This window comes from Macaca fascicularis, chromosome 1, assembly GCF_037993035.2.
Source record: "Macaca fascicularis isolate 582-1 chromosome 1, T2T-MFA8v1.1".
NCBI classification, from domain to species: domain Eukaryota; kingdom Metazoa; phylum Chordata; class Mammalia; order Primates; family Cercopithecidae; genus Macaca; species Macaca fascicularis.
The window spans coordinates 108,497,227-108,521,192 of record NC_088375.1 but is presented as its reverse complement, the minus strand read 5'-3'; the positions used below and the strand labels follow the sequence as shown (position 1 = coordinate 108,521,192).

At 42.1% G+C, this 23,966-nt stretch overlaps 2 protein-coding genes across 3 annotated transcripts; both read left to right on the top strand.

Annotated features, from left to right (window-relative positions):
• Positions 1–5,989: 5,989 nt before the first annotated feature.
• Positions 5,990–7,267, top strand: LOC102135859 (late cornified envelope protein 2D). Its single transcript, XM_005541823.4, has 2 exons — positions 5,990–6,039; positions 6,694–7,267. The coding sequence occupies exon 2, from the start codon at positions 6,715–6,717 to the stop codon at positions 7,045–7,047; it is 333 nt and encodes a 110-aa protein (XP_005541880.3). The 5' UTR covers positions 5,990–6,039; positions 6,694–6,714; the 3' UTR covers positions 7,048–7,267.
• A 5,940-nt stretch (positions 7,268–13,207) lies between these two features.
• Positions 13,208–19,099, top strand: LOC102135348 (late cornified envelope protein 2B). Of its 2 annotated transcripts, XR_012428871.1 has the most exons (4): positions 13,208–13,368; positions 14,826–14,938; positions 17,700–17,873; positions 18,545–19,099. XR_012428871.1 is itself a non-coding variant. In XM_015457100.4 (2 exons), exon 2 carries the CDS (start codon positions 18,566–18,568, stop codon positions 18,872–18,874), a length of 309 nt encoding a protein of 102 aa, XP_015312586.3. In that variant the 5' UTR covers positions 17,824–17,873; positions 18,545–18,565; the 3' UTR covers positions 18,875–19,099. The 2 variants fall into 2 exon arrangements, 1 of the variants encoding a protein (XP_015312586.3); XM_015457100.4 differs by lacking the exons at positions 13,208–13,368; positions 14,826–14,938 and having other exon boundaries at positions 17,824–17,873.
• The last annotated feature ends 4,867 nt before the right edge of the window (positions 19,100–23,966 follow it).

Below are 23,966 nucleotides of genomic sequence, written 5' to 3'. Positions count from 1 at the left end.
TCTCGCTCATCAGTGCCTTTCATCCTTTCAAGAGCGCTTGGCTCGGAGCATTGCTACACCTGAGCTGTGTCTCAGAAGCAGCCATTGGCACAATGACTTGGGGCTGGGCTCAAAATTTACTCGCCTGAAGTTTGGATGTGATTGCTCTGAACAAGTTGCTTTGCCACAATAAATATTTTCAAGTTTCCTTGCTTCTATTTTTAAATATTTTATGTTTCCATCTACTTACCAATTCCCACTTCTTCTTCCTGAATACATTGCTAAGGTTCCTAACTTTTGATCAATAGAAGAAAAATCAACCTTCCAACATAAAGAAATTAACTTTTAAAAATACATAAATGCTTTGTTTTAATAAATAAAATAAGACAAAATAAATAACCTAAAATATGGACACACTGTTGAAATAAATAAATTAAGGATATAATGGTGTATCAGGGAAAATATTACTATAATATATTCAAAATATTCCTTTAAATAATTGTCTTTTAAGTGACTCTGAAAGAAAATGTCCTTGCAAATTAAAAGACATTGTTTCCCAAATGCTCTCATGATAAAATATGAGATAAATCTATAATTTTGTGCTCAGTCTCTGTGGCTGAGCTAGCTGTTATGTAAAAGAGGATTTCTGCAGAGGAATGCCATGGTTTCCCTGAGTCCAAATGAAGGAAGCATATTATCCCCTGCTCTGATTCTTTGTTCTTTCTCATGCATAGGTAAAGCTAATTGAATTAAGCCCTCTTGACATCCACACATGAAAATAGAAGCCCATTTCCAAATGTGCAGTGATCCGGAAAGGATGCCTATGTGGTTCTTCCTTGTCTTTTTCACTCCTATAGCCTCGGGGTGGGGATGTCTCAAAGACACTCAGTTTACAGTTTCTCCAGCCTACAGACCCTTCTGGCTGATGTGGTGGAGAGCTATTAAGCAATCTTAGTACCCACCTCTGTTGGACCTCCAGAATAGTCAATCAGGAAAGGCCTTGAGGAATAAGGTTAGGTCTCATCGGGAATTCCTAGCAACATTTGAAAACCTGCAGTGGGATAGTTCCACCCACCTGAATGCCTATACAGGTGTTCCTCAACTTACAATGGGTTTATATCCAGATAAACCTATGGCGAGTTGAAAATATCCTAAGCCAAAAACACATTTAAAATAACTAACCTACCAAACATCAAAGCTTAGCCTAGCCTTCCTTAAACAGGCTCAGAACACTTACATTAGCCAACAGTTGAGCAAGATCATCTGGCAACAGCGTATACCATAGAGTATTGACTGTTTACTCTTGCAACCCCATGGCTGACTGGGAGCTGCAGCAGCGTGCCAAGCATCAACACAGACATAGGATGTATTGCTAGCTTTGGAAAATATTAAAATTCAAAATCCCAAGTATTATTTCTACCGAAATAATAAAGTTGAAAAATCCTAAGTTCAACTGTCGTAAGTTGAGAACCATTTAGAATTAGTAATTATATATTTTCTTTTATTTGTCAAGCTTCTGTCTCTACATTGAAACATAGTCACAGTGGGCAGAGATTATATTTCTTTCATATCATGTTGTATCTCCAGAGTTGACCACATAGTCAACAATACTTGCTGAATGTATGTGAGAGTGAATTAATGAACTCTGATTTTTGAACTTACTAATGGAGGACAGTCCAGGAAATCCTCAAATTGTTTTCTCTTTAGAGATGTTCTGTTTTTTGTTTTTTTTTTTTTAATTCACCTGATCATATCTTTCTCTCATTTACCCTTGTAAGACCTGCTTAATAATTACCTAATTTGCTTAGCACAGAATCTTTGGAAATAGTTCCTTGCTCCGGGAAATCCCAAGGCATATATATGCAGTGATTGCAATTATAATATTTAATGTGACCTATTCATCTAACTGAAATTCTTCTAATTCCAGTGATTAAGAAGATAGAAATACTGGATATAAATGGACATAGGCAGTGAGGGTGTTGGGGTGTGTGTGTGTAGTGATCATATGTAATTAACATAGCTTTATCCCATGATAGTCTATAAAGAGTGCTGTCTGGGTCATGAAAAATGATGGGCTCTGTCTTGGTTTTTATTGGGAAGTAAGTGCATAGATGTTGCATAAAACTAGGAGGACTGGAGAGATGGAGCACAGCATTCGGCTGGGGAAGTCCTTGGTCTTTGCCCTTTGCACTTTGGTTCCACAGAGGTGTAGTCAGCACAGCACAGACAAGGCTGCTGACACTGCACAGTAACTGGAGCTCTGGGAGCTGATGAAGCTGGAGCTGCTTCCCATGCAGGGGTCAGTCACACAAGAAGAACCGGAGATGAACATGGGCTGTGCACTGGAGCGGCACTGTGGAGGGCCCTTCAAAGGTGTTGGCATTGATGATGATGTTTTGTCAAAGTATCTGAGTTTGAAAGTGAATTGAATAATAATTCAGATAAATTAGATCCAGGAAGGGAATAGTTTTGCCCTTTTAAACCTATTCATGGTGTGCTGGCAGATAGTTTATACAATGCATTAGTATCTAATTAGTATCTGTGAAGAAACATATTACTCCAAGTTAAAAGTGTTAGAAGCAACATTCCTGAAAACAAAACTAATGCTAAATCAATGTCAATTTCTGTCTCTCATCATTTCATTTCATATCTACATATCCCATTCCTACCTACTGTATTTCATGAGCTTTAAGAGGCTATCAGTTGTAAGGGGCACCCTTATTTCATGCACCATAAAGAAAGAGAAAAATGTTGCAAATTCAACTATTACATGCCACCAATCATATGTTATATGCTGATTTAAGGGCTGTTAACAAATATAAGAAGAGTGTATCATGGAATTGATGAATTAAGATAAGTATAAAAGCAATCTTCTTTAGGTCATATAAATATGTATGTAAATACTAGACGGGCCAATTCTTGCTTTGCCCAGAATACTCCTCTGCTGTCCTGCTCCCAATCACAGGGCCCTCTTCTCCTCTCATATTCCATACTCCCGCTGTTGCTCTTTAGATCCCCATATGGGTCTGTCAAGAGCCAGTTCGATGGCACCCAGTGGTAAACTCACCCGGGCAACCAGCTAAGGAAAATGGCAGGTCCCAGACGTGGCGAAACAGATGCGGGGCAGTATTAGAACATCTCTTATAAGCTATGCTAATATTAAGATCTGAAATGAGTCCCAGTTCTAGCAGGACCATGACACATGAATTCTGGAGTTCATGCCCCTCTAATGTCTATCAGCCAAATGTGACTTCAGCAAGGAGCCATTCTGGCCCTGGGTTCTGAAGCCCCACTTTCCTGTGGAATCATTTCTTGTTAAAAATTAGGGGATAAAATTGTCCAGAACTTAAAATTAAGCCAAAAAGTGATTTCTGATCAATCTTTTAAAGTTTTACTTCTTCCCAGTAATTAACAACCTTGCCTAAGATTTATGGGGACACTCTAGGAATTTTTTTTTAAATTGGTGGGTTGATTTTACTTACTATATTTGGTGTTGATTAAGGCCCAGACTCTGTAAAGCTAGACTGGACTTAACAGAAGATTTATAACCTCATGGTTTCATTGTCTTTTAAAAGTGTAACCAGTATGTATCTAAATTTGCAATCTTGTTTTAGAAGTTTTTCCTCTGACTGTATATACTTTGTTATCTCCAATTCTTTGAACCAGCATTACTATCATGCTGGTTCCCTTACTAACAAGTGAAAAAATCTTTGATATATGTCTGTAATATATTAACATATATAAATATACTTTTAACTTTTTTGAAATTATAGTTAAATAAACTCTTATCTCCACACTTACTCTTTCGGGAGTGAAAACAGGTCCAACCAGACAGTGCCAGACAGTATTGACAAGAAGATCAAAAGGGCTACAAAGATATAGTAAAGAGAAAATTTGGATTAGTGAATCTATTAAATAAGGTGAGATACATCAAGATACCTGTAAAGCTTTTACTTGTACTGTGGCTAAAATAAAGTTCCAGCATTTCCTGGGGAATAATTTTTTGGAATATATGGAGTTTAAGTTCCCAGGGAGACAAATCAAGGAACTACATGGAGAGACCAGCCTGCAGGATACTGACTTTCTAGATGAGGTGAACTTCAGATGAAATGTCTGAAATCACCACCAGGATGTTCTTCTCATGACACCTATGTGCTCGTTTATGAGGTCTTGCAATCATGCATTGATCCTCAGGGTTGGCTGGCCCCTGAGGGAACATGGGCAACTTAACACAGGTTCTCCTGGCACAGAGGCATCACATATGATGGTGTGAGAACTGTGGAGACAGAAGCAAGAATACTTGCAGGCAGGTGTTTCTTCGCTGACTTGTGAACCAATTCTCAACATTTTCTGAGTTATAAACGGACAAAGGGGATACGTTGAAGAGCTGCTTATATCCCATTTCTTGTTTCCCAGGGGATCGGATCCCATTAGTTCTTCCATTGCTCATTCAGCCACTCAGTCCAGATGCTCATGTATGTGCATGTTCATTTCACCTGCACTTTTATATGAATACAACATACACACATACAGTGCGCACGCACATGTGAACACACACACACACACACACACAAACATAGGTTTGCCCCCCCTACTTCCTCACTTACAACATTGTTACAAGTATCTTTGTCAAAGAGTATGAGGAAGCTGAGGGTGATATCACTATGAAGACAGTGGAATGAACTAACGTGTTCGAATCATATTGGGAAATAGTGACTCAGGAGGTTCAGTTCCCAGACGTCATCTCCTTTGGTGCCCATGTTTGTCTGCAGTCATCTTCAAAAAGGCCACTAAATTCTACAGTCCTCGAGGTCATGGGCTACTTATTATTCACCTCTATATCCCTGTGTCTGGACATACATGCTCCAAGAATGTTGTAGGCTTTCAAGGAATGCCTTTTGAATACACTGCTCTGGTCACACTGTTGACTTATTTTATCCTTCAGGTAAAAGCTGTCTGAGAGCAGGAATCAGATCTGATAATAGGATTGGATAACTAGAATAGAATCCCTCAGTTAGAAGCTGACAATGGGAATAGAATCCCTCAGTTAGAAGCTAACTATTGTGTTAATGACACATAAGACCTGAGCAAGTACCCAATACATGGCATTAGTTTTCTTTGAAACACATATTTATTAAGGGCCTATCAGGCACATAGTGTCCTATCAAACTTTTTCTTATTTCTCACTTAATATTAAAAACAGCTCAGTGAGATAGGTATACCTGGTTTATAACGGCCATTACATATGAGAACTGATACTCATAGTATCATAGTGACACTCTAGCAATTGTTACTAATTGTTCTAGCTGCTTCTATAGACTACCCAGTTAGCATATGCAAGTTTCCTGATTCCAGTAATGGATTCAATACAATTCCTTTGACTAAAGGAAACATTTAGATTTTAGAGGGGAATTGCTTATTCTCAATCATTCTCCTTGCTCTAGACCACAGAATCAACTCAGATTTAATACAGCGAATGGCTTGTCATGATGAATCGGAGGAAAAGCAGAAACTCAGAGGCCAGGAGGAAGGGCTAAGAGCCTAGGCAAGGGAGGGATGCCTAGAAAGAGCCAAGGCTGTAGAAGCCTCCTGGGATGGCTGGATCCACAGCAGAACATGGAAGAGAAACTGCTCAGGGTGGAGGGAGTTGTAATGGAACATTTCCACAAGGTCAGAGAAAGCTGTGGCTCAGAACTGATGTTTCCTCAGTGGACATGCATAAAAAGATGCAACCAACAGAGCCATATCCAGGCATGTGTGCCTTGGGTTCCCTAAGTTAACTCTTTAGGGTTCCCGCCTGGTGGAGGCTCTGACTCGCTAAAGCCTCCCTAGACTCCAGCCCCAGAGAGGAGTCCTGGAAGCTCCTGAGGCCTCTTTGGATTGCAGGGACAAGGAGGCAGGAGAATGTCAGGAATGACCCAGCACGTGCCTGGTTGTGCAAGAGCCACCTCCTGCTCTTCCCAGAGCCAAGCCTGGGCCCTATAAAAGACACATCCAGCTTCAGCACCTCATCTGCTCTGACTCCCCAGGGAGGTGTCTATGCTCCTGCGTGTGACCAGGGTGAGTGGCCACCTGGGATACCAGAGAGGTATGAGCAGGGCAGAGGGATGGGGAGGATGGAGGTAGGCTGGAGAAAGAGAGTTGTGTGCTTGTGTTCTGCCATGCTGAGCAGGAATAGGACTCAGTTTGCCTCAAATCTCTAGAAGCTCTGGGACTTGCTGGAGCTCATATCGAAGGGAATAGCTAACTCTGCCCATCTTTTCCAACTCTGTCTTCAATGACTTCATGTTCGCCATCTTGGGCAGATTTGCACCATGGAAATTGTCAACTGCTTCAGGCCAGGCCCTTTTACCTGGAGTTTTCATGGCTAAACATTTTCCAGAGGATCCCTGGCGTGTCTGCAACACCCACCTGGGTGCTGGGCTTGTATTAAGAGAACAGGTACTTCGTGGAGCTGTGAATACTCTATTCAGGCTTGTGAGGACAGAGCAATCCCAGTTTCCCCATGAAAGGAAGAATAAGAAGCTCATTCTGTTGATTTTTTAAATCTATGTACTTTTATCTGGAGGAAAGATTCAAGTTGTTTCTTTCAGGTTACTGATGGGATTGTATGATCTAAATATCATTTTTCTTCATCCATGCATTGATTTTAGAAGAGGTATACTTATGACCTTTGCTTTGAAATATTTAAATAGTTTTATTATTATCTTTTAGGTTGACTAAACTCCTGCCAGCATGTCTTGCCAGCAAAACCAGCAGCAGTGCCAGCCTCCTCCCAAGTGTCCTCCCAAGTGTACCCCAAAATGTCTACCTAAGTGTCCTCCCAAATGCCCACCCCAGTGCCCAGCTCCATGTTCCCCTGCAGTCTCTTCCTGCTGTGGTCCCAGCTCTGGGGGCTGCTGTGGTCCCAGCTCTGGGGGTTGCTGCAGCTCTGGGAGTGGTGGCTGCTGCGTGAGCCACCACAGGCCCCGTCTCTTCCACCGGCGCCGGCACCAGAGCCCAGATTGCTGTGAGAGTGAACCTTCTGGGGGCTCTGGCTGCTGCCACAGCTCTGGGGGCTGCTGTTGACCTGGTCTTCAGAGGAGCTCTTGGGACTGAATGGTCAAGAACATGCTACAGCCTGATGGATACTCTTTCCACTTCCTCTCATTCCTTTCATGGGTCGTCAGAGACCGCAGAGACTCATGGCGCTTCCCTGGAAGAACTTCGTGCTTGATGGAGCACCCCAAATGGAAGCCTTCTCTTCCTCTTTTGCTTCATATTATAATAAAGCTCTGATTTCTGACTCGCTAAATATCTTGGTCATTCTCTTCCCTTCTGAGATTTCTAATGTCTTCCAAAGGTGAGAGCCTCAGAGAAATTCTCTTCATGAGGCAAGGACAGGACATGAGTAGCTGATACATGAAAGGCTGCTCCGAGGAACTGATTACCCCAACTGGAGGATAGATGGAGTTCCTAGAGGGTCACATCTGGTTATGGCAGCTTTGCCTTTCTCTCCACTAAGCCAGACACATGTTCTAATTCTCTGTCTATTCCAGACATTGGGAAGGTTGGGAACCTCTGTTGACTTGTTCTTCTCTAGTGAGAAGAACACACTTCTATGAAGCAAAACTTCCCTGCTGTTAGGATCAATAGTTGAATAAAATGCTTGAAAAGAAAGTTGAGACCTCTCCTCCTGCAAAGTACAGCCCATGGTCAGTGAACTTCCGTCCTGGGAGGGTGACTCTGCTTAAAATCCGCCTTTTGACTTGCCCCTCAGACACCTAGTGTCTCTTCCTCTCAGTGTTAAGGGAGAAGCGACACAGCAGGGGAAATAAGGACTAGTGCTTCTTAGGTTCAGGCTGACAGGTGTCTACATGAAGATGATGGATTCAGTGCAGAGAGATTCTGACAGAGATGGAGTCTCTTATTAAGATGTTCATCTCCCTCCTCATCCTTACTGCTGCTAAGACAAACACCCAACTGTTTAACCAGTCTGAGATTCTGTACTCGATGCATTTTAAATCACCCTCTGCACTGAGTCAGTTGATTTGACTTGATGCTATTCATTATTTTTGCCAGTCTCATTATTAACTGAATTTTCAAGTCCCTGACCAGTAGTAACTTTGAGCTTCTAAAAATAGGTACATTGGCCATTTCTACAAAATTTATAATATGATTTTAAATTTTCTTTTCAATTTCCAAGAGCTCTTGATACATCAAAGATATTAACCTTGATCTGTCTTTATTAAAACAGTTAATCATCAGATTTAATTGAATCTGTTTATAATAGCTTTTGCTATGGAAACGTTTTTAGTTTTTATATACTCAAATATGACTTTCTTTGCTTTTATAGCTTCAGGGTTCCTTGAGTTGGTTAAGAAGTTTTCCCCTGTCCTTAGTGTTTACATGTGAGCAGCAAAACAAACGAAAAAACCAAACAGTACAAAATGGAATGCCAAGAAGGGGACCTAAAGTTGCCTGGGGCAGTTGAAGACTGGCCTACAGAGAGGTGGACACTGGGTCTGCTTTCAGGGACCTCTGCCTTAAGTAAGAGCAACCTACCGGCCATTCCCTTCCCCAGTGGGCCTGCTATCTGGGCCTCCATGTGTTCCTTTCATGGTGAGCAACTTCCTTTCTCTATCTAACCATCCATACACAGAATAATTTCCCATCTAACTGTTTTTTTTTTTTTTATAATTATACTTTAAGTTCTGGGATACATGTGCAGAACGTGCAGGTTTGTTACATAGGTATACATGTGCCATGGTGGTTTGCTGCACCCATCAACCTGTCAAGTACATTAGGTATTTCTGCTAATGCTATCCCTCCCCTAGCCCCCTACCCACTGACAGGCCCCAGTGTGTGATGTTCCCCTACATGTGTCCACGTGTTTTCATTTTTCAACTCCCACTTATGAGACACCTGGCGTCTGCAGTGTTTGGTTTTCTGTTCCTGTGTTAGTTTGCTGAGAACAATGGTTTCCAGATTCATCCATGTACCCCCAAAGGACATGAACTCATCCTTTTTTATGGCTGCATAGTATTCCATGGTATATATCTGCCTCATTTTCTTTATCCAGTCTAACATTTGTTTTTAGTTGCATCTTACCTTGTATTTGGCATGTGTGCAGGTGTGTTAGAAATTATGTTCTGATGCTATCAGAGGAACACAAAATCATAGCAATTTAAAAAGGAAAGCAGGCTATTTCCACTCATATATGATGAAGTCAGAGGTCAGTAGTCCATGGCTGGTATGGTGGTTCCCTGGAGTCTTCAGAGATGGATACCCCTCTGTCTTGTCAATTCATTGTTAGCAGTTGTTTCCTGGGAGGCAGTTGGTGATATCAGGGTGCATGATGGAGCTCTGATCTGCAAGGCTGTGCTTCAAGTAGGAAGAAGGAGAATGGGTGGGTAAAAGGCCCTGACCCCAGTAAAGTCTCATACCTGAGCTTTCCTAAAGTCCCAACAATTTCCTAAATCTCACTGGCTGCTTGTGCATACAAGGGGAATGGAAAAGTGTAAATTTTGATATCTGGACATGGTTTGGTTCTGGCCAAAATTTAAAGATACAAGTTAAGAATGAAGGGGACATGTATATTGGGAACCATCCAATTAAGTAGTTTTCTATACAGTTTGACCTGCTGAGTAAAGACAGCTGGATTGCTGGTTATCCGGAAATAGTGACACAGACTCTGTGGTTACACTTCACTTACCTCTTAACACAAGCATTCAGGAGTGTCCCACCCACAGTTCACCTCCATGAGCTCTGCTGTATGCACTGAGGCAAGCCTGCGTGGAAGGTTGATTAGGCAGGGGAATTCACTGCTTGCAGCTGAGGTCTGGAGTGTTGTAGGGAGCTCCCTGGAGACACAAGACCTGGCTTATGGACACCTTGGGTAGGCTCAGAGTTACTTCTGCCTGTCTCCCCACCTCTAATCGATCAATCATCCAGCTGTGGGCCAAGGACCAGGGGTCTGGATCATCTCTCAGGGGCAGAAAGAGGGTGAGACTCTGAGAAGAAGTGTGCAAGAAGAAAACGTATTTGGTGTTATGGCTGCATCTCTTTCAAAGATATCTAGAATTGGAGGGTGACAGATGATTAACTCTGAGTTGGGTTATCTGAAATATGACCCAAGTGAAGAGAGTCAACAGTAACCAGAACACATTGTGAAAAGGAGAAGGTGGATGGATTGTCACCTGGGCCAGAATCCCCAGAGAGCACTTTCACCTTCACATCAAGTGAAAATTCTACCTGGTCACCCTCTTGTGTCCCCAGAGGGTCAAGCCCAAGAAGAGGGAAGAGTAGAAAAGTAGTTGTGGGCCAGGATGGATTCTTGAGTGGGTGGTTATTTCAACTCGGACCCTCTGAGATTCACAGCAGTGCCCTAGAGCTGTGGCGCTGCTCTCTCACAGACTCCCAGGCTCTGTCGCTGCTGCTGCAGCAGCTCCGCAGTTAAAGTCAGCTGGCTCTGTGGTGCCTGTGCTAACTCTAGGAGCAGCTGCTCCCGGAGCAGGACCAACAGTATCTCCAGTGCTAAGAAAAACTTGAGACTGCGGGATGAGCATATTGGCAGGCTCTTGGGAGGGAGCCTGTTACTAGCTCAGTTTTCAGGATATCTCAACAGGAGTTAAGCTCAGAGTGAATTCAGCAGTAGACCACATGTGTAAACCTAGAATAAGGATACTTTTCTTTTTCTAAACAATTCTCCCTCTGCTTCTAATTAATTGGCAAAAATATTAATATTCAGAAAGACATTCTCCGTGTTACCATTTCATGGTTGCTCTTTGGGCTTGCTAGGTCAGATTTCAATCCTAGTTAACTCCCATGCTGGTTGCATTGCTGCAGCTGCACACCTAATTCAGAACTCTGTACAGTAATTGTAGAATTAGGTAATTCTAAACTTTTGTACTTGTTATAAGATATGTACTCTTACAAATGTTTTATGTGTAACTCAATCAAAGGATCAATTAATTCACACAATATTGCTATTAGGTCATTACAGTTATTTTCCACACTTCATAGATGAGAAAACAGAGGCACAGACAATTTGAGAACATTTCTAAGGTTATAAAGCAAGCACCTGGTACTCAGAATCTAACTCTAGGTTATATAGCTACTTAGTCTGTGATCTGAACCAGTTCTCTGGAGTTAAACTGGAAAGGCCTGCATTATTTACCTTGCATGAAATTCAAATAGCTTATGGTGAGATCTTCTCAACAAGCTAGACTTAAAGCAGCTATCCCCTAATTTTCTTGCCTGATATACTAATGTTTCTGGGCTAGTTCCCATACTGCACAAAAGAAATCTCGATTTCTCATACCCTTCTCTTCACCCATGTCCCTCTGTCCTTTCTGTAGAATATAGTCACAGTGGGCAGAGATTATATTCCTTTCATATCACGTTGTATCTCCAGAGTTTGCCACATAGTCAACAATACTTGCTGAGTGCATGTGAGAGTGATTTTTGAATTCTGAATCTTGAACTTACTAATGGAAGACAGTCCAAGAAAATCCTCCATTTTTTTTTCTCTTTAGTGATGTTCTGTTCTTTTAATTCACCTGTTCATATCCTTCTCCCATTTACTCTCATAAAGCTGCTTAATGTTTACCTAATTTGCTCAGTACCAGATCTTTGGAAACAGTTCCTTGCTCCAGGGAATCCCAAGGCATGGATAGGCAGTGATTGCAATTATAATATTTAATTAATGTAACCTACTCATATAACACTACAATTTTTCTAATTCTAGTGATTAAAATGATATAAATGCTGGATACAAACGGGCATAGGCAGTGTGGGCACTGCTCTGTGTGTGTGTGTAGTGATCATATGTAATTAACATAGTCTTATCCCATGGTAGCCTATAAATAGTGCTGTCTGGGTCATGAAAAATGGTAAGTGCTGTCTTTGTTCTGATTGGGAAGTAGGTGCATAGATATTGCATAAGAGAGAGGTTACGTGGACAATGAGTTTGCCAGGGACTTGGTATGAGAGAGAGATTTAGAAAGCATGGTTATAAATAAACTGGAAGATTCATCCCACCAAACAAAATAATTGGCTATCTGGGACAGACAGATGGCCTGACATTGTGTGTATGTGTGTGTGTGTGTGCGTGTGTGTGTGTGTATGGTACTGTATCTAAGCTGTGTGTAAATTTGTTCTCAGAAACCTGTTGACATTATACTAAAGTTCTCGAAATTTTTTTTGGTTGAATTTTCTGAACTTTATTCCCAGCTGTGTGAAGTTGGGCTATTTGCTTAGCTCTAGGAGCCTTTGTTTTCTCATTAGTATAGTGGGGATATTAATACTACCTACATCACAGGATCGGTATGAGGATTAAATGAGATAATGTGTACAAAACAAATAAGACCTAGAACAAAACAGGTGGTCAATAAGCTTCAGTTAATATATTACATTCTGTTATTTTTATCATTTGTACAGACGTGTGTGTATATATGTATATATACATATGGAGGCAGGGAAGGAGAACTGTATTAGTTAGGGATTTCCAGAGAAATAGAAGAGACAGAGGGAGAAATTTATTTTAGGAAATTGGCTAATGTGATGACTGTGGGGGCTGGCAAGTCTGAAATCTTGCCAGACCCCACAGTCATCGCATGATGATTGCGGTGATCATGCAGGCCTGCAGGCTGGAAATTCAAGTAACAGTTGATGTTGCAGCCTTGAGTCTAAATTCTGCAAGGCAGTAGTCTGGAAACAGGCAGAGTTTCTATATGGCAGTGTTGATGATAATTTCTTCTTTGGAAACCTCAGTCTCTGCTATTAAAGGCTTCTGCTGATTGGATGAGGCTCACATTAGGAAAGATAATCAGCCTACTCAGTCTACCGATTACATATGTACAAAGCAACATCTGGACTGGTGTTTCATCAACAACTGGATACCATAGAATAGCCTAGGCAAAATTAACCATCACAGAGACTGAGAGGATACATAGAAGTCATTAGAGACACGATCCAAGAGACTGCAGAGGGTCAACAGTGACCAGGACACACTAGGAACATGAAATGATGGTTTTATTTTCACTTAGGATAAAGGCAAATTTCTGGACAGACCTTTGGAGAATATTGGGAAAACAGAATCTTCCACCTGGCAACCCCAGGAGTCTCAGTAAGGCTGTGGTGTTAGGAGGACTGAAGAGAGGGAGTGCAGCATGTGACTGGGGAGGCCCTTGGCCTTTGCACTTTGGTTTCACAGAGGTATAGTCAGCACAGCACAGACGAGGCTGCTGACACTGCACCGTAGCTGGAGCTCTGGGAGCTGATGAAGCTGGAGCTGCTTCCCATGCAGGATCAGTCACACAAGAAGAACTGGAGTTGAACATGGGCTGTGCACTGGAGTGGCACTGTGGAGGGCCCTTTAAAGACATTGGCATTACCGGTGGTGTTTTGGTAAGGTTTCTGAGTTTGAAAATGAATTGAATAATAAGTCAGATAAATTAGAGCCAATATGGGCACAATTTTGCCCTTTTAAACCTATTCTTGGTGTGCTGGCAGACAGTTTATGAAATACATTAGTATCTAATAGTACCTATGAAGAAACATATAGCCCCAAGTTAAAAGTGTTAGAAGTGACATTTCTGAAAACAGAACTAATGCTAAATCAATATCAATTTCTGTCTCTCATCATTTCATTTCATATCTACATACCCATTTCCTACCTACTGTATTTCATAAGCATAAAGAGGCTATCAGCTGTAAGGGGCACCCTTATTTCATGCACCACAAAGAATTTTAAAAATGTTGCAAATTCAACTATTACATGCCACCAGTCATATGTTATATGCTGATTTAAGGGCTGTTAACAAATGTAAGAAGAGTGTATCATGGAATTGATGAATTAAGATAAGTATAAAATCCATCCTTTTAAGGTCATATAAACATGTATATACAAACCAGACAGGCCAATTCTTGCTTTGCCCAGAATACCCCTCTGCTGTGCTCCTCCTCATCGCTGGGCCCTCTTCTCCTTTCATATTCCACACTCCCAGTGTCACTCTTTAGACTCCCATATGGTTCTACTGAGAGCCAGTTTGATGGCTCCCAGGGGTAAACTCACCCTGGTAACCAGGCAAGGAAAATGGCAGGTCCCAGATGAGGCAAAACAGATGTGGGACAGTGTTAGGACATCTCTTATCAGCTATGCTAATACCAAGATCTGAAGTGAGTCCCCGCTCTAGCAGGACCACGACACGTGAATTCTCCAGCAACTCTCTGCCTGGAATCCATGCCCCTCTGATGTCATATCAGCCAATATGACTTCAGCAAGAAGTTATTGTGGACCTGGGTTTTGAAGTCCCAATTTTCTGCAGAACCGTCTCTTGTTAGGAAATTGGGGGTTAAACTTATCCAAAACTTAAAATTAAGCAAAAAGGTGATTTCTGATTAGTCTTTTAAATTTTTACTTCTTCCTAGTAACTAACAACCTTGCCTAAGGTTTATATGACTCTCTAGGTTTTTTAAAAAAATGGTGGTATGATTTTATTTAATATATTTGGTATTGATTAAGGCCCAGACACTATAAAGCTAGATTTAACTTATAGAAGATTTAGAAGTTGAAAATCATTTTGTGTGCTCTAGAAAATGTAAACTAATTGTTTCATTGCCTTTGAAAACTTGAACCAGTTTTGTATCTAAATTTGCAATCTTGTTCCAGAATTTTTTTCACTGAATGTATATACTTTGGTCTTTCCTATTCTTTGAACCAGCGTTACCATCATGCGGATTCTCTTATTAACGAGTGAAACAAATCTTTACTATATGCCTGCTATATATTTATATGAGTCATGCTTTTAACTTTTTGGAAATTGCAATTCAATAAACCTTTATCTCCACACATACCCTTTCAGGAGTGGAAACTGGGCCAAAATCAGACACTGCCAGACAGTATTGACAAGAAGATGAAAAGGGCTACAAAGATATAGTAAAGAGAAAATTTGGGTTAGTGAATCTATTAAATAAGGTGAGATACTTCAAGGGACATGGTAAGACTTTTTATTGTACTGTGGCTAAAATAAAGTTCCAGCATTTGGTGGGGGATAATTTTCCGGAATATGTGGAGTTTAAGCTCCCAGAAAGACAATTCAAGGAGCTAGTTGGAAATACCAGCTTTCAGGAGACTGACTTTTCAGATGAGGTGAACTTCAGATGAAATGTCTGGAATCAATCCCGGGTCATTCTTCTCATGTCACCTACGTACTCATTCATGTGGTCCTGCAATCATGCCTTGATCCTGCCAACATTCACGAGACAATTAAGTGTTTGGCTGGTCCCTGAGGGAATATGCACAATGTGACATGGGGTCTCCTGGCTCAGAGGGATCACCTATGATGGTGTGGACTGTGGAAACAGAAGCAAGAATACAGGCAGGCAGGTGTCTCTTCACTGACTCCTGAACCAATTCTCAACATTTTCTCAGATATAAAGGGACAAAGGCGACGTATTAAAGAGCTGCTTATCTCCCAATTCTGGTTTCCCAGGGGATCAGATCCCATTAGTTCTTCCATCGCTTACTCAACCATTCAATCCAGATGCTCATGTATGTGCATGTTCATTTCACCTACATTTGTATATAAATACAGCATACACACATACAGTGCGCACGCACGCACACACACACACACACAAGCTTGCCTCCCCCACATCCTTACTTACAACATTGTTACGAGTATCTTTGTCAAAGAGTATGAGGAAGCTGAGGGTGATATCACCATGAAGACAGTGGAATGAACTAACATGTTCTAATCACATTGGGAAATAGTGACTCAGGAGGTTCAGTCCCCAGACATCATCTCCTTTGGTGCCCATTTGTCTGCAGTCATCTTCAAAAAGGCCACTAAATTCTGCAGTCCTTGAGGTCATGGGCTACTTATTATTCACCTCTATATCCCTGTGTCTGGACATACGTGCTCCAAGAATGTTGTAGGCTTTCAAGGAATGCCTTTTGAATACACTGCTCTGGTCACACTGTTGACTTACTTTATCCTTCAGGTAAAAGCTGTCTGAGAGCAGGAATCAGATCTGATAATACGACTGGATAACTAGAATAGAATCCCTCCGTTAGAAACTGACAATGGGAAACTGGGCTTTCTCTGCATCCTCCCCTCCCCCACTAAGTAGGCATTAAGCAATGTGAAGGCGCAGTCTGTTTTTCTGTGTTAATCAGAGGTGTGAATATCGATCTTTTTCAATTTTAATTTTAACATCTTTATTGAGACGTAATTCACATATTGCATAGTTCATTTGTTTAAAGTGTAAATTCAGTGGTTTTCAGTATATTCATAGAGTTGGACAATCACCACCACCATTTTAGAACATTTTCATTACTCCACAAAGAAAACCTGTATCCATTGGCAGTAATTTCCCAATTTCTCCCAACCCACTAAAGCTCCTGGAAGACGCTGATATTTCTTAGAGGACAGGCATAAACATAAAAGGAGATACAGGGAAGAGAATCTTGTCCAGGCTCTAGTTCCTCCGATGCCCTAAGTCAGCTCTTCAGGGGGCCAGCCTGGGAGACTCTGTAACTGGCTAAAGCCTCATCTCCTTTCTATTTCCACAGATTTGCCTACTCTACACATTTCATATAAATAACATCATACAATGTGCAGTCTTTTGTGACTGGCTTCTTTCACTTAGTGTAATGTTTTCAAGGTTCACCCTCAATATATCTGTTTAAAATAAATGAATAAATGAATGGGTAACTCTGTCTAGTGCAACCCAGAATCAGAACTCTGAATAACCAGACCCCTGGCTGACCCTCTACTTCCTGGTAGGAAAGGAGTTCCCTCTCCATGGGAGCCCCAAGAAAAGATGTCTACTTCCCAAGAGAGGTTTCGAATAATCTAAGTTTCTGGTTGAGTTAAGCTCTTGGAGGGTAAGGGCTCTATACGGACAATTAATGACACATAAGACCTGGGCAAGTACCCAACACATGGCTTTAGTTTTTCTTTTAAACATATATGTATTAAGGGTCTATCAGGCACAAAGTGTCATACTTAGCTCTTTCTTACTTCTCACTTTATATTACAACCTGCTCAGTGAGATAGGTATATCTGGTTCATAATGGGCATTACATATGAGAAGTGATACTCAAAGTGAGTATCATAGTAATACTCTAGCAATTACTGATAATTGTTCCAGCAGCTTCCAGAGATTACCCATTTATCATATGCAGCTTTTCTGATTCCAGTAGCAGATTCAATGCAATTCCTCCGACTGAAGGAAATGTTTAGATTTTAGAGGGAATTGTTTATTCTCAATCATTCTCCTTGCTCTAGGTGACAGAATCAATTCAGGTTTAATCCACTGAATCTGCTTGCCATGGTGAGTCGGAGGAAAAGCAGAAACCCAGAGGCCAGGAGGAAGGGCTGAGAGCCTAGGCAAGGGAGGGATGCCTACAAAGAGCCAAGGCTGTAGAAGCCCCCTGGAACGGCTGGATCTACAACAGAACATGGAAAAGAAACCGCTCAGGGTGGAGGGAGTCATAATGGAACATTTCCACAAGTTCAGGGAAAGCTGTGGCTCAGAACTGATGTTTCCTCAGAGGACATGCATTTAAAAAATGCAGGGAACAGAATCTTGTCCAGGTGTGGGTCCCTTGTGTACCCTAACTTAACTCATTAGGGCTCCCACCTGGTGGAGGCTGTGACTGACTAAAGCCTCTCTAGACCCCAGCCCCAGAGAGGAGTCCTGGAAGCTCCTGAGGCCTCTTTGGATTGCAGGGACAAGGAGGCAGAAGAATGTCAGGAATGACCCAGCACGTGCCTGGTTGTGCAAGAGCCACCTCCTGCTCTTCTCAGAGCCAAGCCTGGGCCCTATAAAAGACACATCCAGCTTCAGCACCTCATCTGCTCTGACTCCCCAGGGACGTGTCTGTGCTCCTGCGTGTGACCAGGGTGAGTGGCCACCTGGGATACCAGAGAGGTATGAGCAGGGCAGAGGGATGGGGAGGATGGAGGTAGGCTGGAGAGAGAGAGAGTTGTGTGCTTGTGTTCTGTCATACTGAGCAGGAATAGGACTCAGTCTGGCTTGAATCTACTGAGGCTCTGAGGCCTATTGGAGCTCCTTTAGGTGGGAAAAGCTAACTGTGCACATCTTTTCCAATTCTGTGCTCAGTGACTTCACATCGGTAACTTCAAAACTGCCATGTTGGGTATATTTCCACCATGGAAACTGGCAAATACTTCAAGCCAGGCCCTTTTATCTGGAGGTTTCATTGTGAAATATTTTCCAGAGGACCCCTTGGTGTATTCTGAAACACCCAGCTGGTACTTAGGGCTTGTATTAAGGAAATAGGTACTTCAGGGAGCTGTGAATACTCTACTCAGGCTTGTGAGGACAGAGCAATCCCAGTTTCCCTTGAAAGGAAGAAGAAGAAGCTCATTCTGTTGATTTTTAATCTATGTACTTTTATCTGGAGGAAAGATTCAAGTCGTTTCTTTCAGGTTACTGATGTGACTGTATGATCTAAATATCATTCTTCTTCTACACATGCATTGATTTTAGAGGAGGTATAATTATGACCTTTCATTTGAAATATTTAAAGAGTTTCATTACTATCTTTTAGGTTGACTAAACTCCTGCCAGCATGTCTTGCCAGCAAAACCAGCAGCAGTGCCAGCCCCCTCCCAAGTGTCCTCCCAAGTGTACTCCAAAATGTCCACCTAAGTGTCCTCCCAAATGCCCACCCCAGTGCCCAGCTCCATGTTCCCCTGCAGTCTCTTCCTGCTGTGGTCCCAGCTCTGGGGGTTGCTGCAGTTCTGGGATTGGTGGCTGCTGCGTGAGCCACCACAGGCCCCGTCTCTTCCACCGGCGCCGGCACCAGAGCCCAGATTGCTGTGAGAGTGAACCTTCTGGGGGCTCTGGCTGCTGCCACAGCTCTGGGAGCTGCTGCTGACCTGGTCTTCAGAGGAGCTCTTGGGACTGAATGGTCAAGAACATGCTACAGCCTGATGGATACGCTTTCTGCTTCCTCTCATTCCATTCATTAGTGTGCAGAGACCACAAAGACTCATGGCGCTTCCCTGGAAGAACTTCGTGCTTGATGGAGGACCCCGATTGCAGTCTTCTTTTCCTCCTTTATCTCATGTTATAATAAAGCTCTGATTTCTGACTCACTAAATGTCTTGGTCATTCTATTTTCTTCTGAGATTTGTAATGTCCTCCAAAGGACAGGGCCCCAGAGAAATTTTCTTTATGAGGCAAGGAGAAGACATGAGTAGGTGATACATGGAAAGCTGCTCCGAGGAACTGATTCCCCCAAAGGCAGGGTGGATGGAGCTCCAAGAGGGTCAACTCTGGCTATGGCAGCTTTGCCTTTCTCTCCACTAAGCCAGACACATGTTCTAATTTTCTGTCTATTCCAGACGTTGGGAAGGTTGGGAAGCTCTGCAGACTTGTTCTTCTCTAGGGAGAAGAACACATCTAAATGAAGCAATACTTCCCTGCTGTTAGAATCAATAGTTGGTAAAATGCTTGAAACGGATGTTGAGACCCTTCCTCCTGTTAAGTACAGTCCGTGGTCACTGAACTCCTTTTCAGGGAGGGTGAGTCTGGTGAAGATCAGCCTTTTGACTTGTTGCCTTGGACACCTGGCTTCACTTCCTCTCAGTGTTAGATCTGAGCCCCAGGATGCTGTCCTGCCACTTGGCCCACGTGCTGGGCAGGGGAGTGATGAGTAATGGAGATAATAAATAGAAAAAACATGGAAGAGTTACTTAGAAAATACAAAGAATATAAGGAATATAAGAATACAAAGAATACCAGACACTGTAGGAAAGAAAAGACCTTTCCTCCTTCAATACTTATCTTCTCTGCCAAGCCACCCTCAGATGTGAGGGGGGAGAAGTGCCAGGATGGGTGGGGCATCTTAAGTATTAATAGGGGAAGGGGAGGGAAGCAGGGACACAGCAGGGGAAATAAGGGCTAGTGCTTCTTAGGTTCAGGCTGACAGGTGTCTACATGAAGATAATGGATTTAGCAAAGATGGATTTTGACAGAGATGGAGTCTCTTAATAATATGTTTATCTTCTTACTTACCCTTAGTGCCACTAAGACAAAAACTTGGTTGATTAACCAGTCTGAGATTCTGTACTGACTGCATTTTAAATCACCCTCTGCACTGTCAGTTTATTTGACTTAATGTTCTTTATTATTTTGCCAGTCTCATTGTTAACCAATTTTCAAGTCCCTGACCAGTAGTAATTTTGAGCTTCCATAAATACGTACGTGGGCCATTTCTACAACAATTGTAATAGGATTTTAAATTTTCTTTTCAATTTTCAAGAGCTCTTGATATATCATGGATATTAACCTTGATCTGTCTTTATTAAAATATTGAATACATCATAATTAATGGACTCTGTTTATAATAACTTTTGCCAAGGAAATATTTGTAGTTTATAAATACTCAAATATGACTTTCTTTGCTTTCATAGCTTCAGGGTTTCCTGAGTTGGTTAAGAAGTTTTCCCTTGTCCTTAGTGTTTACATGTCAGCAAACAAAACAAAACAAAACAAAACCCGAATAGTATAAAATGGAATTCCAAGCAAGGGACCTAAGGTTGCCTGGGGCAGGTGAAGGCTGGCCTGTGGAGGGGTGGACACCTGAATGTGCTTTCAGGGACCTCTGCCTTAAGTAAGAGCAACTCACCGGCCCTTCCCTTATCCAGTGGATCTGCTATCTGGGCCCCCATGTGCTCCTTTCGTGGTGAACATAATCTTTGCTTCATCCAAACTTCCATACACAGAATAATTTCCAATCTGACTATTGGTTTTTACTTGCGTCTTATCTTATGTTTGGCATGTTTGCATGTGTGTTAGAAATTACGTTCTGTTACTATCACAAGAACTCAAAATCACAGCAATTTAAAAAGGAGAGCAGGCTATTTCCACTCACATATGATGAAGTCAGAGGTCAGTAGTCCACGGCTGGTACGGTGGTTCCCTGGAGTCTTCAGAGATGGATACCCCTCTGTCTTGTCATTTCATTATTAGTGGTTGTTTCCTGGGAAACAGTTGGTGATCTGAGGATGCCTGATGGAGCTTTGATCTGTAATGCTGTACTTCAGGTCTGAAGAAAGAGAAAGGGTGGGTAAAAGGCCCTGACCCCAATACAGCCCTTTACCCGAGCTTTCCTAAAGCCCCAAGAACTTCCTAAATCTCACTGGCTGCTTGTATGTACAGAAGGGATACAGAAGTATAAATTTTGACATCTGGATGCAGTGTGGTTCTGGATAAAATTTCAAGATGTGAGTTAAGAATGAAGCGGAGCACGTATATCGCGCACACATCCAATCAAGTAGTTCTTGATCTAGTTCGTAAAGCATATTTATGCTGAGTAAAGACAGCTGGATTGCTGGGTTTCTGGAAATAGTGACACAGACTCTCTGGGTACACTTCTCTTACCTGTTAACACAACATTCAGGAACGTCCTGCCCACAGTTCCACCTTTATGGGCTCTGCTGTATGCACTGAGGCAAATCTGCATGGAAGGTTGATTAGGCAGGGGAATTCACTGCCTGCAGCTGAGGTCTGGAGTGCTGTGGGGAGCTCCCCAAAGACAGGCACAAGACCTGGCTTATGGATGCCTGGCAGAGGCTCAGAGTTACTTCTGCTGTCTCCCCACCTCTAATCCACCCATCACCCAGAAGTGGGCCAAAGATCAGGGGTCTGGATCATCTCTCAAGGGCAGGAAGAGGGTGAGGCTCTGAGAAGAGTTGTGCTGTGCAATCAGACACCATATTTGGTGTTATGGCTTCATCTCTTTCAAAGGTATCTAGAGGAGGAGGGTGAAAGACGATTAACTCTGGGTTATCTGAAATATGACCCAAGTGAGGAGAGTCAACAGTAACCAGAACACATTGTGAAAAGGAAAAAGTGGATGGATTGTCACCTGGGCCAGAATCCCCAGAGAGCACTTTCACCTCCACATGGAGTGAAAATTCTACCTGGTCACCCTCTTGAGTCCCCAGAGGGTCAGTCCAGGAATACGGTAGAGTAGAAAAGGAGTTTTGGGCCAGGATGGATGCTTGTGTGTGTGGTTATCTCAACTCGGACCCTGTGAGATCCACAGCAGTGCCCGAGAGCTGTGGCGCTGCTCTCTCGCTGACTCTCCAGGCTCTGTTGCTGCTGCTGCAGCAGCTCTGCAGCCAAGGTCGGCGGACTGTGTTTTGCCTGTGCTAACTCCAGGAGCAGCTGCTCCCAGAGCAGGAACAAAACTACCCCCAGTGCTAAGAAAAACTCGGGAGCCTGAGGGACAAGTATATTGGCCGGCTCCTGGAGGGACTCTTACTGTTGCTGGCTCAGTTGACAGGATGTCTCAACCTGAGTTCAGCTGGAAGTGAATTCAGCTGAAGAGAACACATGTGTAAACCCAGAATAAGGCTACTTTTCATTTTCTAAACAATTCTCCCTCTGCTTGTAAATAATTGACAAAGTCATTAATATTCAGAAACACATTCCCCATGTTACCATTTCGTGGTTGCTCCTTGACATTGCTAGATGAGTTTTCAATCCTAGTCCACACCCACGCTGGTTGCATTGCTCCATCTTCACACCTAATTCAGAACTATGTACAGAAAGAGTAAAACTATGAAATTCTAAACTTTTGTACTTGTTATAAGATATGCACTCTTATAAGTGTTTTGGGTGTAACTCAACCAAAATAACAATTCACACAATATTGCTATTAGGAAATTACAGCTATTTTCCACACTTCATATATGAAAAGACAGATGCACAGACAATTTTGGGCACATTTCTCAGGTTTTAAGGCAAGTAACTGGTTCTCAGAATCCAAATCTAGGTGATTTAACTACAGTGTGTGGTCTCAACCAGTTCTCTGGAGTTAAACTGGGAAGGCATGCACTATTTACTGCGTGTGAAATTCAAACAGCTTATGGTAAGTTCTTCTCAACAAGCTAGACTTAAAACAGCTATCCCTTCTTTTCTTGCCTGATATACTAATGTTTCTGTGTTAGTTCCCACACTGCACAAAATGAGCCTCTATTTCTCATGCCGTTATCTTCATCCACGTCCTTCCATCCTTTCTTAAGAATATAGTCACAGTGGGCAGAGATTATATTTCTTTCATATTATGTAGTATCCTCAGAGTTGGCCACATAGTCAACAATACTTGCTGGGTGTGTACGAGAGTGAATTAATAAACTCTGATTATTGAATTTACTAACGGGAGACAGTCCAAGAAAATCCTCAAATTGTTTTTTTCTTTAGAGATGTTCAGTTCTTCTAATTCATCTGATCATATCCTTCTCTCATTTACTCTCATAAGACCTGCTTAATAGTTACCTAAATTGCTCAGCACAGAATCCTTGGAAATAGTTCCTTGCTCCAGGGAATCCCAAGGCATAGATATGAAGTGATTGAAATTATAATATTTAATTTTTGTGTCCCATTCATCTAACACTGAAATTCTTCTAATTCCAATGATTAGAAAGATAGAAATACTGGACATAAATGGACATAGGCAGTGAGGGTGTTGGTGTGTGTATGTAGTGATCATATGTAATTAACATAGTTTTATCCCATGATAGCCTATAAATAGTGCTGTCTGGGTTATGAAAAATGATGGGTTCTGTCTTGGTTTTGATTAAGAAGTAAGTGCATAGATATTGCATAAAAGAGAGGTACACAATGAGGTTGGCAGGGAATTGGCATGGGAGAGGGATTTAGAAAGCATAGTTATAAATGATCTGGAAAATTCACCCCACCAAACAAAATAATTGACAATCTGGACTAGAAAGATGGTCTGACATTGTGTGTGTGTGTGGGGGGGGGGGGGGGTAGTGTATCTATGCTGTGTGTAAACTTGTTCTCAGAAACCTGTTGACATTATGCTAAAATAATTGAAATTTTTTGGGTTAAATTTTCTGAACTTTATTCCCAGCTGTGTCAACTTGGGCTATTTGTTTAGCTCTACGAGCCTTTGTTTTCTAGTTAGTATAGTGGGGATATTAATACTACCTACA